At 39.9% G+C, this 14,745-nt stretch overlaps 1 protein-coding gene across 1 annotated transcript in view; it reads right to left on the reverse strand.

Annotated features, from left to right (window-relative positions):
* Window positions 1–345: 345 nt before the first annotated feature.
* Window positions 346–14,745, reverse strand: part of ntrk2a (neurotrophic tyrosine kinase, receptor, type 2a) — a 108,314-nt gene continuing 93,914 nt past the window's right edge. Inside the window, exons 19-20 of the mRNA XM_086314547.1 lie at window positions 8,131–8,289; window positions 346–5,880 (exon numbers count right to left, since the gene is read on the reverse strand). Of these exons, the coding sequence (XP_086170673.1) occupies window positions 5,695–5,880; window positions 8,131–8,289 (345 nt within the window). The 3' untranslated portion in view covers window positions 346–5,694. The remainder of the gene's footprint in view (window positions 5,881–8,130; window positions 8,290–14,745) is intronic.

Below are 14,745 nucleotides of genomic sequence, written 5' to 3' on the forward strand. Positions count from 1 at the left end.
ACTAGAAAAGCAGAAATACCTGCTGCTGATTAGTTAATCAACCTCATTTGATCAGCAGCACCTGGCTGTTGCTTACCCAGGCAGTATGCTAAGTCTAAGTATCTCCCACACACACAGTTCACACACACACTTACACTAAGGTGAATTTTTGCATTTCTTATTTCCTTCCCAACGACATTTTTATTAAAAGATAAATTGTAGACAGAGCTCTGTGTAAAAAGGAGATATTAATTCAGCTGTTGCCTAATTGCATCAGGGATTTAGGCACACGCTCCTGTCCAATTTGCTCGCACAATTCCCCACAAAAGCCTTCGGCTTGCTTCTAATCTGCAAACCAAGTAAGTTTTTTTTCTCCCTTAAAAGACGCTGGATTTATGTTGGGATTAATAGAACGAGAGAGATGAAGCATCACTCGGACACTCGAGCTCTATCACTCAATTCAATTGGGCATATTTTTCTGCTTTTCTTACACTGCCTTGAGCATGCCTGAGTACTTCTGAATTCATCTCTCTCTCACACACACATATGTGTATAACATGTCCGTATAATCACTTGCAGGAACTTTGATGTGACATAACACTTTTTATTAATTACACTATATCACAACAGACTGGTCCACCTTCAGAGAGAAGTCATATTATCACCATCATCACCATCATGAGTCACTATGACCATTTTCACCACGCAACTGTATGACTGTACAAGTTCCCTCTGGTCTGTGTTTCTATGTGTGTTTGTGTGTCTGTATGTGTGTGTGAATTTAATGTGTGTGTGTGTGTTTGAACCAGCAGGGCACAGATGTGGACATCCAGACGTTTTCTTTCCAGTACCAATAAAAAAAACCCAAAACACTGCTTGCAAAGATAAACGTTCGTGATCTCGATCAGACAGAACACTTCCAGCTTTAATAACATTGTGTGCTTTGCAATACACGTTTCTTACATTTTGAAGAGCATCTGTAGGCAAACAAGTAACATTTTAACACATCTTCCATACACATATTGTCCACCATCCCATTTAAAAATTCTGACAATCCAAAAAACATCCTCTCTTTCTTCCACTCCTGCCACAATAGCAGTGGTTAAACCTTCCTCAACACAAGAAACAAACGGCACAGAACCCCAAAAATTATACCAAAAAATAAATAAATAAATAAATAAAAAATACTGCATATAGCAAATCACAGTTTTCTTCCTCAATGCTATTTTTTTCTATGCAGCAAAGCAGTTTTTGTGGTATTATGTTTTTCAGGGCGTACAGGCTCCAGAAGCATCCAAGCACAAAAGTAATCTCAGAGATGACCTTTAAGATGTTTTAGCTCTATTAGCTTAGACTGTGATGCTGGGGTTGTGAGAGAGAGAAGGGATTAAATGTGATATGGATCAAAGCATACTCAAAGTTGCGATGTGTATCTACTGTATGAGATATATGCTTTGGTCCACTGAGTCACATGGTTTAGCCCAAACTCAGCGCAAACTACGTAAAAGTGAGGAGAACCAATAAAGGAAAATATCAGTTACTATTGCTGATATACCTGTGTGAAAACCAGGCTTTAGTAAGTTGCGTAGAGAAGAAGGCTGATTTTGGAGTCATAAATAAAGCAATTGACTGATTCCATAAATCTTAGCTGCCATAATACACACCACAGTCCTACACGACTGGGGAAAGCCATTTATCATGAATTGGTGAACAGCGACAACAAATCAATCGGTGATTCTCGTCTTGAATCTCATTGCATTTGAACTTGAGTCTAAAACCCAGCCTCCAGATCCCTCCTGACTCACTCTGGCATCAATCAGCCTTCTTCACACACACACAGACACAAACACAAACACACACAGACACGCACGCAAACACCCCCCGAGAGAATGTGCAAGCATCACTCTGAATCCCGGGGACTGCTGTATGTCATCTTGTGTATTTGTGAGTCCAGTGCAGCTTCCCATTTCTCTGCCCTCTACTTCAAAAACAAAGGAAGAAAATAGTACAATCTAGATACCGACACAGTCTGGGACACAGTAGTTAGCGATGCTTATTTCTTTCAGCAGCTTATTCACATTTGTACATTTGTATTTTTGTTCATTCCTCTTGCTGTTATTTCATTTTACAAAAAGAAAGAAAGAAAGAACGAAAGAACGAAAGAACGAAAGAAAGAAAGAAAGAAAGAAAGAAAGAAAGAAAGAAAGAAAAAAGGAAAAGTAGCACTTCTAAAGACCAAAGTTTAAGACTATCACATACAGTATAGGCAGCATAGAAGAGGAAAGTTGGTTGAATAGTCTATTTTACAGTAGGTCACTTGAATAAGAGAGAGAAAGAAGTCTGTGATTGTCAGTCCCTCCTCGTCTGAGGTGTCTGGTCATACAGCAGTTGTTGTTTTTCCCTTTATTTTTTTATCGTCTCCCCTTTGCTGAAATCTCTGTGATGTGAGGCATCAACGCGAAGTCGATCTTTGCTGGCCAGTCTTCGTCTTAGCAAACACCTCTCTCACAGCCTCTTCCTCTCACAGCGACTATCAAAACATCACCGCTGTCCAACTTGACACAGTTCATTACTTTGTTAAAAAAAGAAAGAAAAGGAAACACAGCGGGTACGTGCACACACGGTGCAGCCAGCTGAACTTTCTTCAACGTACGCTACTCTTTTGACACCAGAGGCGTTCTCATACGCACTGCATTGGTTTCTCACAGTTAGGTTTTTTTTTATTTCCAGCTCACACACAGGCCCTCACATACCATGCCCTCTGTTATTGCACAGAGTTATTGTGTGGCAAGTTTTTGAACGTGTTTGCGAGTGTGCTCACTCAGTGACTGTACAGCAGGGATGGATTCTGAGAGCCTTGTTAGTGCGTACTGTCGATGCTTCTTCCATTAAGCCTCACACTTAGCGCTGACAGGTGACAATAATTTCGCAATATGTCGAGCTAAATCTAGAAAAGTGACGGACTGATGAAACATCCATCCCTGTTGTGCAGCGGGCTGCACGAAGAGGACAGGCATAGTAACTGTTTAGAGGGAGCCTGACATAAAAAATACATATACACTCAAGATTATCTTGCTAAAATGTAATCAACTAAACCAGCGTTCAACTTCAGTCAAGTTGTAGTTGCAAAAGGCAACTTCAGTTATAGAAAGAAATGTACAAAATGCTTCTTAATTTATAAATAATAATACTAGAAATCAATAAAATCAACATTTTCAAAATCCACAAACACCAATACCATCAAGTGCTGTTGTTAATAAACAAGAAGACATCGAATTAAAAATGGCTGTAAGTGAAACCGCAGTGATTATGACTGTTTTTTTTTTGTTTTTTTTTAGTTTTTTTGTACCTCATATATCTGTAAAGGATAAATATGCCCCAGTAAAATGCAAAAAAACAAACACAGAATGTGTCTCCTTGCATGCACGAGATGCTGTATATACAGTGCGTCTGTAAGCTTTCAGATATCTGAGCTGTACTGTAAGTGAGTGAAGTGGTTCTCAATAATGGGGATGTGTGGTACATTATTGAGTTTATTTTCGGTTTAAGCTGTTGGTGGACTGCCAGTAAAATGTGTGTGGGGAAGTTTGCATGTGTGTAAAATGTGGTTGAGGGCAGCTGTAGGAATGTGAGGAGAGTGTGAAGTTAAAGTTGTGGCTTACAGAACATCTGCAGGCTACAGTAATGAGGGATGTTCGCGCTCACCTTCTCCCCGGGGACATTTACACCTCTCTTTCCGCCACTCTCTCCCTCTGCCTTTCCGCTCAACTGTCTCCTCTTCCTCCTTCATCTTTCTCCACATGACCCATCCGTACCGTCACACTCCCATCGTCTTCTCCTTTCTACCCCATTGCTTCCGATCTGAACTCTCTCCCTTCCTCTCCATTTCTTCCCACCATGCGTTATTACCTCTCCTCCCATTTCTCCCCTCTGCTGCTCCTCATTCCGGGCCCCTTACTTTTGTTTTCTTCTCCTTCACCTCTTCTATCCTCTCCATCCTTCCACCCTTGCTTCTCGGCCGTAAAACAATAAGTCTTGAATGTCTGTGAGGAGACTGTGCTAATGGAGCCCATTAGGCTGTAATGAAATATACATTACACCATTACAGAGCACGGGGCCTGGCTAAAGCACTGCACCGCTCAAATAATAAAACATGCACAATTCAATTTCCTTCTTGGACAGTTTTGAGTGACTTTCAGTGTGTGTGTGTGTGTGTGTGTGTGTGTGTGTGTGTGTGTGTGTGTGTGTGTGTGTGTGTGTGTGTGAGGATATAGCAATGGAAGGATGATGGGATAAAGTATACACTGTGTGTGTGTGTTCTCGTGTGCATCCCCTGTAGCGCAGATGTGGTTTTCAAGGATGTCTAAGTGCTGAGAGCTTTGATGATTTAATATGGGTTGACCAAATGAACCACACCTTCTACAATGCCGCCACCCACACATCTGACCGTCATCTGACCACTCAAACCCCGAGCCTCCCCAGGCAACCTTTACGCCTCCCTCCCCAACGCCATGATCTCGCGATTGTTGGACAGCTGTGGACAAATGAATCAATTGACCTCTGACATGAGCGCTTGACATCACAAGGTGAAGCATCTGTCACTTTAGGGGGTTGGGGGAGTAGTCCTCATGTTACCCTGTGCTGTATGACAGTGCAGTACAGGCCTGAGTAAAACAACAGAACAAGAGCGGATAATGAGCAGCTAATGTAGATCAGACACTTTTTTTTTTTTTTACATTTGTATTACTCACGATTAAATATCGCACAATTCCTCCGCCATACTCCTGAATTATTCCGTCACCACAGCATTTCAGATCAGCCTCAGCTGCCGCTGTTTTGGGTTTTTTTTGCATCAGCAAAATTGGCCGACCAGAAATGATCTTTTCATCACATCTCCTAATTTTGTGTGACAGGAAAGCAGATTCTGTTTACTGTTTTTTTTCTCCAGTCATTATTTGGTCACACGCAATTTACTGTATGTGTACCAACGTGTTAATCATTGCCTGTGTAGTCTTGTTGGATGGACGCAGACATTAATACTGATATGCATTTGTGAGAGACAGACAAAAAGACAGACAAACCGACAGGGTGGGCGGGGAAAACACAGTGTCTTTATGGCTCGACATCTCTCAGAGCCATTTCCTTCGCCAGTCTCATATTTACACGCAAAAGATCGAAGCTTCTGGAAATCCTCCCCTCGCCACGTCTCCTCGAAATTTGCGGATGTTCAAACGAGTCCTGTTGTCCAACAGGCAGCAGGGAATGAGTCATTTAAAAGTCCTTTAAATTAGGTTTCATCAGTTTAGCTCCAGTCAGTTTAAAGCATTTGAAAATAAGTGAGATGCTGTTGTTTTTTTTGGGTTTTTTTGTTTTTCTTTTTACTCCAAAGTTAAATTACTCTTAAATGTCTCTTCGGTAAGGAAGGGGGATGGAAATGCATAAAGGAGAGGACATCGGCAGGGAAGAAAGAGGCGATCGGGGATCAGTTGAGGAATTTTTTGATTGCCTTTGAGAGTTTAATAATAGCTTCACATCCTGTACAGCGGCACCTTGCACACACGCACACCTGTATGAGCTTCGCACCCTGCAGCTCGCACACACATGCACGCAACCACAAATATGCATTCGCGTTCACATTCAGCGACCATCCCCACATAAATGCACACATGTCGCGCACACACACAGCTAAAACCCTTCTTCAGCCTCCTTCTGCGTTCAGCCCAGTATATCCAGGTACACAGGCGAGGCCTTGGCCAGGTTGAGGAGCAGACTGTGGATTTCTTTAATGTTGAGACGCATGTGTGGCTCTCTCTGCCAGCAGCCCAGCATCAGGTCATACACTTCTTTAGGACAGGTCCTAGGGCGCTGCAGCACCCTGCCCTGGGTTATACACTCTATCACCTACAGAGCGAAAGAAAGACAAGCATCAAGTTAATTGTGAGAAGAAGCCCCGTCCCATTTAGTAAAGAACAAATCAGAAAAAATAAATTCAGTGTTCAAACTCCAGTTAAGATGATGGAGCATCTGCTCTGCCAAGTGAAAATGTCACAGCGAATAAATTATTTACTGAACTCGAGAAATAATATGCCAGAGAAGTCTTCAAGACAAAGTCTGCAATTTCTCTACACCAGCGTGAGGGGAAAGTCAGATTTACAACATGCATGTGTAAACACCTACTCATTAGATGCACCTTGCTTTTACCTTCAGAACTGCTTTAATTGTTCATTGCACAGATTCAACAAGGTGCTGTAAACATTCCTCAAAGAGTTTGGTCCATTTTGACATGACAGCATCACACAGTTGCTTCAGATTTGTCAGCTGCACAATCATGAAGTGAATCCGCTGTTCTAGCGCATCTCAAAGTTGATCTATTGGATTGTGATCTGGTGACTGTGGAGGTCAGTGACACCAGGGGTACAATGAACTCACTGTCAAGTTCAAGGAAGCAGTTTGAGATGATCTGAGCTTTATGACATGATGTGTTATCTGCTGGGATCAGCAGGCAGAAGATCACCACATTGTGATCATAAAGGGATGGACAGGGTCAGCAACGATACTCAGTGAGGCTGTGGTGTTTATACGATGTTAAGGTGCTGAAAGTGTGCCAACAAATTATCCTCCACACCCTTACCTGACACACAGCAGCCTAAATCATTGATACAAAGGATATGTCCATGCTTTCATGTAGTTTGCACCAAATCAACAACACAATGTGTTGTGTTGTGTGAGGCCTCTTCTGCATACTTTAGTTGTAATGAGCATTTACTTGAGTTGTTAGCATTCTGGCCATTCTGCTCCAACCTTTGGCATTAACGGTGCAGCTCACTTGGTTTTCTATTTGATCCCTTAGAAAAATTCTAGTGGATCAGCAGTTGTGATGCTCAGTTTGAGCTTCATCTTGACCATGACTACATGCCAAAATGCATTGAGCTGCAGCGGCCGACTGGCTGATTAGATATTTACATTAACAAGCCCATAAATAAGTGTACCTAACAAAGTGTCAGGTGATTGTACTGTTTGTAGTCAGCACAGGCAGTATTTCAATATCTAAAATTACAAAGGACCCAATCAAAACTTTAAATCCTGTGTAAAAGATATGTGAGCATCACATTTCATTCACGATGCGAGTGAGCTGTGATACAGCAGAGGATAGACAGACATAAAGGGTAAAAGAAGACAGTGAAAGGGCTAAAGGTTAATTTTTTGGATGTAACCAGAGTTAAGGGCTCTCCCAGGGTTCATGCTGGTAAGGCTAAGGTTAAGACGAGGGGTTGAAGGCTGTGACACTGCTGTGTTTTCCGGAAAATTGATTCGAATTCTGGGTTAAGTTGATTTTCTTTGTGTGAGGGAGTTGCTGTTGTTTCCACAATCTGATTGAATTTGAGCAAGTAGATTGTTTAGCCATTTTAAAATGAGTCATTCATACAATTCAGCCTTATTTTAATTTTCCACAGCTTTCTGATAGAGGCAGTTGTCAATTCTGGAAATTCAAAACATCTGAGTGTTTAAAACAAATTATGTTATTTAGAAAAAGTCTATATTACCACGTGTGGCTTTAAGAAATTGCCATTTACTTCCAACTTCATTATACAGTAAGTAAGAGGAATCAAGAAAATACTCTTAATATCTAAAAAATCTAAAAGGCGCGATGTCTAACAACTGCTACACTTCTGCTAGACTCAGGAAAAAGAAACGGCCCCGGCAGATTTTTCATCTGGGTTTTGTTTCTCTTTCTTTCGAGTAGCTTGCTCCATGTCATGAAGTCATTCTTACTGAGTTTCTATGAGTGAGGAGATGACGCAGAACAAAAGACTCACTCGGTGTATACCTATGAGAAACATGCACACAAAACAGATCAAATATTTAGCCTTACTTTTACTGAAGGGCTGTTTCATCATATCTCGGGGCTGCAACAGCTTGTTCAGCATCACTTATTAAAAAGAAGGTGCTTCCAAGGCAACTTTTACAGAACTTTTGTTACTTTAACTTTAATGCTGGAATTACCAGGACTTGGTGATCACTCAACAAATTTAAAAACACTGCAAAAAGTATGTTAATTATTAAGCCAGGTCGTTTATATAATTGTGAATCACAAACGTCTTCGTGCACCTGCAGAAGAAACTATTGCACTTATAATAAAAGTTTGTATACCTCATTATTGGAGAGCTGGTACCAGGGTTGTTTTCCATAGGTGAAGATCTCCCAGAGAACAACTCCGAGGCTCCAAACATCACTTTCTGTTGTGAACTTCCTGTACATGATGCTTTCAGGAGGCATCCAGCGGATGGGCAGCATGGTATGACCTCCAACCTTTGAAAGCACACACACAGAGACACAGTTACACACAGAAAGTATGAAGTACGGTCGGATTGTGAAAGCTGAGAAGCATCTTATATTCTGTTTCCCCGCCCTGCATCAAGGAATAAAATGTCTGCTGTTTGCCAGAATATATCTGACATTAATTGACCTTAAATTTAAGTTCAAAAATACCAGTAAACAATATTACTTAATATACGCTGGCTTCTCTACTTGTCGATGAACAGTCCACTCCAACTGCATTGTACTGTTACGTTCCCCTGGGGGGGGGGGGGGGGGGTCTAGGCGGGGAGGGGGAAGTAACAAAAGTGACCGGGTCAGAAAAAGGAGTCAGGGAGGCAAAACAGTTAAATAAAACAGTTTTATTGAAGTAATTCAACTAAAAGAGACGGACAAGCCGTTATCACCATAAAAGAAACAAACAAAACTCAGGCGTCGGTCAGTAAGGCAAAAAGTCAAAAGGAAAGCGCAGCTCACTAGCTGGAAACACCACAAGACACTCAGCTCACTAGCTGGAAACCACAAGACACTCAGCTCACTAGCTGGAAACCACAAGACACTCAGCTCACTAGCTGGACCCACACAAAATGGCACTCTGGCCCAGAGCTCACCCTGCTCTGGGCTTAAATACCCTTAATTGCTGATGGGAGTCAGCTGTACAGGAGGGAAAGGTGGCATCTCAGGCAGGGGAGGTAGTGGGACACGCCCACACAGGCACCCTCAGGAGAGAGAGAGAGGCTAGGGCCGTAACAGTACTCACAACCCATTGCCCCCAAAAGACCTTTACCATCAACACAAATAATGGCATCATCCATTTCAAAGAATGGAATAAAATCCTTCTTGCGATGCCTATAAAAAGAAAATTTGGTTCCTGGAGCCAGGAGGGCTTTTTCACTGAATCTAGACCCAAACAAGTCAGACGCTTCCTTTGGCAGATACAAATCTTACATTAAATAATTTAACTCTGGCTGAGATAATAAAGCGATGGACGTTCAAAGTCTTCATTACTAAAATGTCATAAATCTGGAGACAAAACATCATCAGACTCATTCATCTGAATGTGGTACATGTCTTGTCGCTTATGGCAGGTTAGTGTAACAGATAGATGATTTTATTTTTGAACTTTATCCAAAAATATCAATCAGAGTGATTCTATGACTTCATCCGTACCACTAGAATTTAAATTTATTCAATTTAACGGCGTTAGCGGGAAGTTAGTTCGCTAGTTTTGCTAGTTACCTAAACCTAAACATGATATAGCATGTTCTGACTGAGTGATTTCTGAAAAAATTAAAACATACAGCTCTGATATCACTTCCAACATAAATGAAGACAGAAAACTAAACAGCAGTGACTTTTGTAGGTTACTGAAGTTGGACTAGCTGGTATATAACAATGTGCTACATGATCGCTAGCAACACAGCTATGTTAGCATAACATAAACAGTGAAGCTGGAGGATGAATGCTGCGTTCAGTCATCCACCCATTCACACACACATTCACATATTGGTGATGGCAAGCTACATTGTAGCCACAGCAGCCCTGGGGCGCACTGACAGAGGCGAGGCTGCCGGACACTGGCGCCACCGGGCCCTCTGACCACCACCAGTAGGCAATGGTGTGCCCAAGGGCACAATGACCAATGATCGAGCCAGGGCTCAAACCAGCAACCTTACGATTACAAGACAAACTGCCAACTCTTGAGCCACGATCGCCCCATATGAGGTTAGTCATTAATATACTGCAACAACATGGGAATAGAGCAACTGTAGGAGAATTCAACATTAACAAATCAATGGTACAGAAGTGGAGGAACCATGAAGAATGAGTTGAGTAAAGTTTGACTTATCTGATCTGTATGAAAACAGATTCATCGACAGTGCGCCTTATATAAACTGCTTCATATCCCCTTAAACAACAACTGCACACATATACAGCTGAGCTTACACATGGATCACATCAGTTAAACAACCACAGCTAAATTCATTTATTTGGTGTTTATGAACAGCTGATTTTGCCATCTCATTACTTACAGTGATACAATGAAGATAAAAAAGAATAACATGAAAATGTGTCATGAATACATATGTGTTTAATGAATTTAATTAATTTAATTAAATTGATTAAATTATAATGAATCTTCTTTTAATCCCTCTTCTTTTATCTCTCTTTTTCCTTTAACGGTGCAAAAATAACCTTATGACAAAACTTGTACGTAATATATTATATTTTCTTTATTAGCTCTTGGCTAAAGTTACGCACTGTGTACAGGTGAAATATTTTCACATTTTTTCCATCTAATAACAGGTTGTTTTTATTAGATTTTTTTCCTGTTACAAAATGTTTTCACTTACGCCAACATCAAGCAAAAAGAAGTCTAAAGGTGGATCCAACCCCCCCCCCCCCCTTTAAATCTCAAGGTAACAGTTTAAATCTTCAGAGACTCAGAAACCACATCCTAATGAAAAATGAGGAATATAAAGACACAAGCAAGCATGATGACAGACTAAATCTACTCTCTGACTGAAAAATCAGGGAGGTCAGACACAGAGTGCGAGCAAAGCATGACTTTCAGAAAAAAAAAGGACGAGTGATACCTCCGGATACTTACGAAAGGGCGATAATAGCGATAACAGATAATAGTGTTTGACAGCAGCGATATCCAATGCTACCTAAAAGTTTGAATTTTGATTCCAAGCTATTTATTTTGCAAGACATTAAAATTGAGAAAAACAAAAGGAGAAAAAAAGATGACTTATTCAGCAACTAAGTAATAAAATCAAAACGATAAGAAACTCATCTCAAATCCAAATGTTTTTTTAATAATCACTATTTTAAGAGAGAGAAGTCATTAAATCAAACCAATTACCCATGAGTGAAAAAAACAGCATGTAAGTCACAGAACAACATATTTGGGCTAAACTGAGGTTTCAGGTAACTTTTTTGTTTTTACATGTGAAATATATTAAAATTATAATGAACATTTATCACCTTTTGATAAGATTTTCCACTTATGACTGATATCAAATCAATACCACACAGTTAAGGTTTTATTTTCTTTTGTAATAACTTGATTTTTCTTAATAACCCTGCGTTTTAGACATTCTTACACGGGTTTCCAGCCCAACTCCCTCATAAAGTCAGTTCAATAGAATATGCTGCATTAGTTGCTCCTGTAGCTTAATGACCTTTATGTAACTACACTCTGCAGATTGGCGCTGCAACTTTGGGAAAGCACTTATCAAACTGAGTTGCACTAGTTAAATGTGATAGATAGCATGCTATAGCAAAGCATTAAGTAATGAGTACATTGGTGACTAAGTAGCATATGCACATTCTCGAGAACAGAAAGCATTTGCACATGTGAGCAACAGCATCACGTTTCAGCAAAACCATCCAACATAATGTTTACTTTTACTTGAGTTCCAGAAGCTATAAAACTTTACTGTCCTCTAAATCGGACGTAACTTTTGGTGACATTGCAAGTAAAAGGATGGTGATTGGCTGTAACGGCTGACTTAGATTTCAGGGTTTTAACATTGTTAAATATATTAACTTTTTCATTAACTTCTCAATGAATCAAAAGCAAGCTTAACCTGCTGACAAGATTTGTTCCTCTTACTGCACCTCCCCGCTCACTTTAGTCTCCCCTGAACATGAATCTAGCGACTGATCTGCACTCCACTGTGCTACACAGATAGCACAATCCATTTTCTAAGGTTTATGTGTGTCATTAATGGTTTGGTACCCACACTTGGCCTGGTTCTGTGTTAGTCAGGGGGTTATTTAATAGAGTAATAAAATGTGCACTGTCACACAGATAGCCATCAGGTTTAGGTTTACGTCTGGGGAAACATATCTGCCTCCATCTCTGCAGCTCGTGCGCTACAAACCCAGGCCTTCATTTTTCTTGCAGTGATGCTTTTTCTCCCTTGTTTCTCTGTTTATCATTTACATTTCTCCATCTGCATGCAGTATGCTAAAGCAGAGTAGAAGGTCCACAATGCATAATGTGAATCGTAATATAGAATATAAAATACAAAATGCTTATATTATACACACTCCTACACAATACAGCAGGTTTGAGTCTTTTAGTTTTTTTTTAAATTATTATTATGAAGTGTACAACATACAGAATACAGCAGGATTTTAGTCTAAAACATTCTTGTTGTCTTATTGTGATGCTGTGTTCTCAAAGAGCTCTCCCTTATATTCCTCCCTACATAATAGATACTGCATAGTCCATTCACATTGAACTGAAGTCAGCCTCAGCACCTGTTCTTCCTAAAACGCTCCTATTATGATAATTCGCAGGTTTATATTTTTATTTCAGTAGTGCTACAGTTGTGTTTCACTCTTTGTCTTAATTCCTTGCTTTAGCTCTTATTCTTTTGGAGCATGTGGCTCCAATAGAACAAAACAAAAAAAACAGAGCTTGGACACTGCTAGCACAGGCGCCCACACAAACGCAAATCAGGAGATGAAGCATCGCTGAATATGTTTCCAAACCAACTTCATTCTAAACCAAAGACTAGAAAATATGGTGAAGCATATCTGCCCTTTGGCTTCACCTGCACAAGTGCTGAGGTAGGTCTCCCCTGCAGAATTGGTTTTCCCTTCGTCGGGAGCACGTGCTGGGTTCTTCAAATCGCGAACATTTTTCTTGTAAAACAAAGGGGGGCCCAGCAAAAAAAGTTTGGGAACCACTGCATTAGTGTAACTGTACTCTTATAATTTAAGCATAGTTCACAATATAAACTTAACACTGCTTGATCAAACAGGGTACCGATCCTTATCCTAATGAGGACACACACAGGGTGGACTGGTCAGTTAGCAAAGCTGGAATATTTCCTGGTGGCATGAGGGTTGTTTTGGCCTGCTGTGAAAAGTCAACTTGATCAGTAAACAGTTTACAAACCGCGACCCTCTCAGCCACACACTCTCCAATCCTCATGGCACACAGGTGTATTAGCTAATGACACGTAAATGAATGTAGGTCAGCAATCCCTACTCACTACAATGCAGACAACATGTTGATCGGACAATAAGGAAAAGTGGAGGAGAGAGATAGAAAATAAAAAAAAATATATTTAAAAAACAGATTAAATGCTGAAAAACAAATTCCATTTAGTGCCCAGATCAGGTGAAAACATGAGTTTTACATGACTGATCTCAGTGAGTGTGTGTACGAAGCAGCCTTAATATCATTGACCAAAATTTTTGAGGAAAAAATTCATGAGGAAAAAAGCTTTAATGAAATGTATCGAAATTTCCATCAACAAATATAAACCAGATGTAAATATTCTGGAGAGACAAGATCCGATCAGAACGAATTAAGTTTTGTGAAAAGGAAGGACAAGTTGGGAAGTGCTCCCTGTTTCTCATGAAATCACGTCACATTTGATGTTAGTGAAAAAAAGATGCTTTGTAAACCACGTGAAGCAACTCTCACGGGTAAAAACACAACAAACTCTTATACTTCATACTTTAGTCAAATAAAATATACTTTTTAATGTAATCTTATGATATTTATTTGAATACAACTAGAGTAATAAAACTATAAGATGTTTTAGTGAATGACTAAATGTATGACTAAAACTAAATTTGCTGTCAACATGAACACTGGTGAATGGATCCATCATCCATCCATGATGGAATTTATGAAATTTATTTGAGTAATAATAATAATAATTTTCTTTTTTCCTCCCAAAACCTCTAAAAGATCTCACAATGATATAATTAAAATGAAATCTTTTGGTCATAATAATTTGATAATGAAAACTGGATATCAGAACAACAGCTGGATTATAGACAATTAGCAGTGTGATGGTTTCCATGTCCAGAGTTGTCTATATGTACTGTGTAGGTCATTATTGTCTCCAACTGACCGTGGTCTGTATTCATCAATACCAAAGTCATTTTCACAAATGCCACTCTAATCTGGGTTATGCATTCCTGCATTGTTGACTATAACCCTTTGCCACATCTAAAGAGGGGTTTCCCCTCCTCATGTGGAAAGCGCATGGTTATTCTGCTGGTTCTGAAATTCTTTGGTAGTGCTTTGAATTCATGGCAAATCAACATACTGAATATTTTTAAAGGAGCTCATTAAATAAATGTAATCCACTATTCGATTGAACTCTGCCCTTAATCGCTGTTTCTATAGTTCAAAACTCCAGTAAAGGTTTGAATGTGATCACCGAGTTCTTTATAAACCTTTGAAGAACAAAGAATCTGTAGTCTTTCTTCGAATTTGTCCAATGTATTATAATATATTTGGATAGTCATCCAGCGCTCTGAAGAGTGACTTCCTGCTTAACTTCCTGTGTTAGAAAATGCATACATGTGAGTTTTAATGAGTGAAAGAATGAATTTTGGTTTGCAGGCCCCTCATAGACCTCGGTGCATTGTGCTCTTCACTGTCACAGTCTTACCCTTTAGTGCAATAAA

Source organism: Aulonocara sp. 'chitande type north' Nkhata Bay, linkage group LG12 (assembly GCF_057382095.1).
Source record: "Aulonocara sp. 'chitande type north' Nkhata Bay isolate Kocher_YH1m ecotype deep benthic linkage group LG12, A_spYH_male_GT1.1, whole genome shotgun sequence".
Lineage (NCBI taxonomy): Eukaryota > Metazoa > Chordata > Actinopteri > Cichliformes > Cichlidae > Aulonocara > Aulonocara sp. 'chitande type north' Nkhata Bay.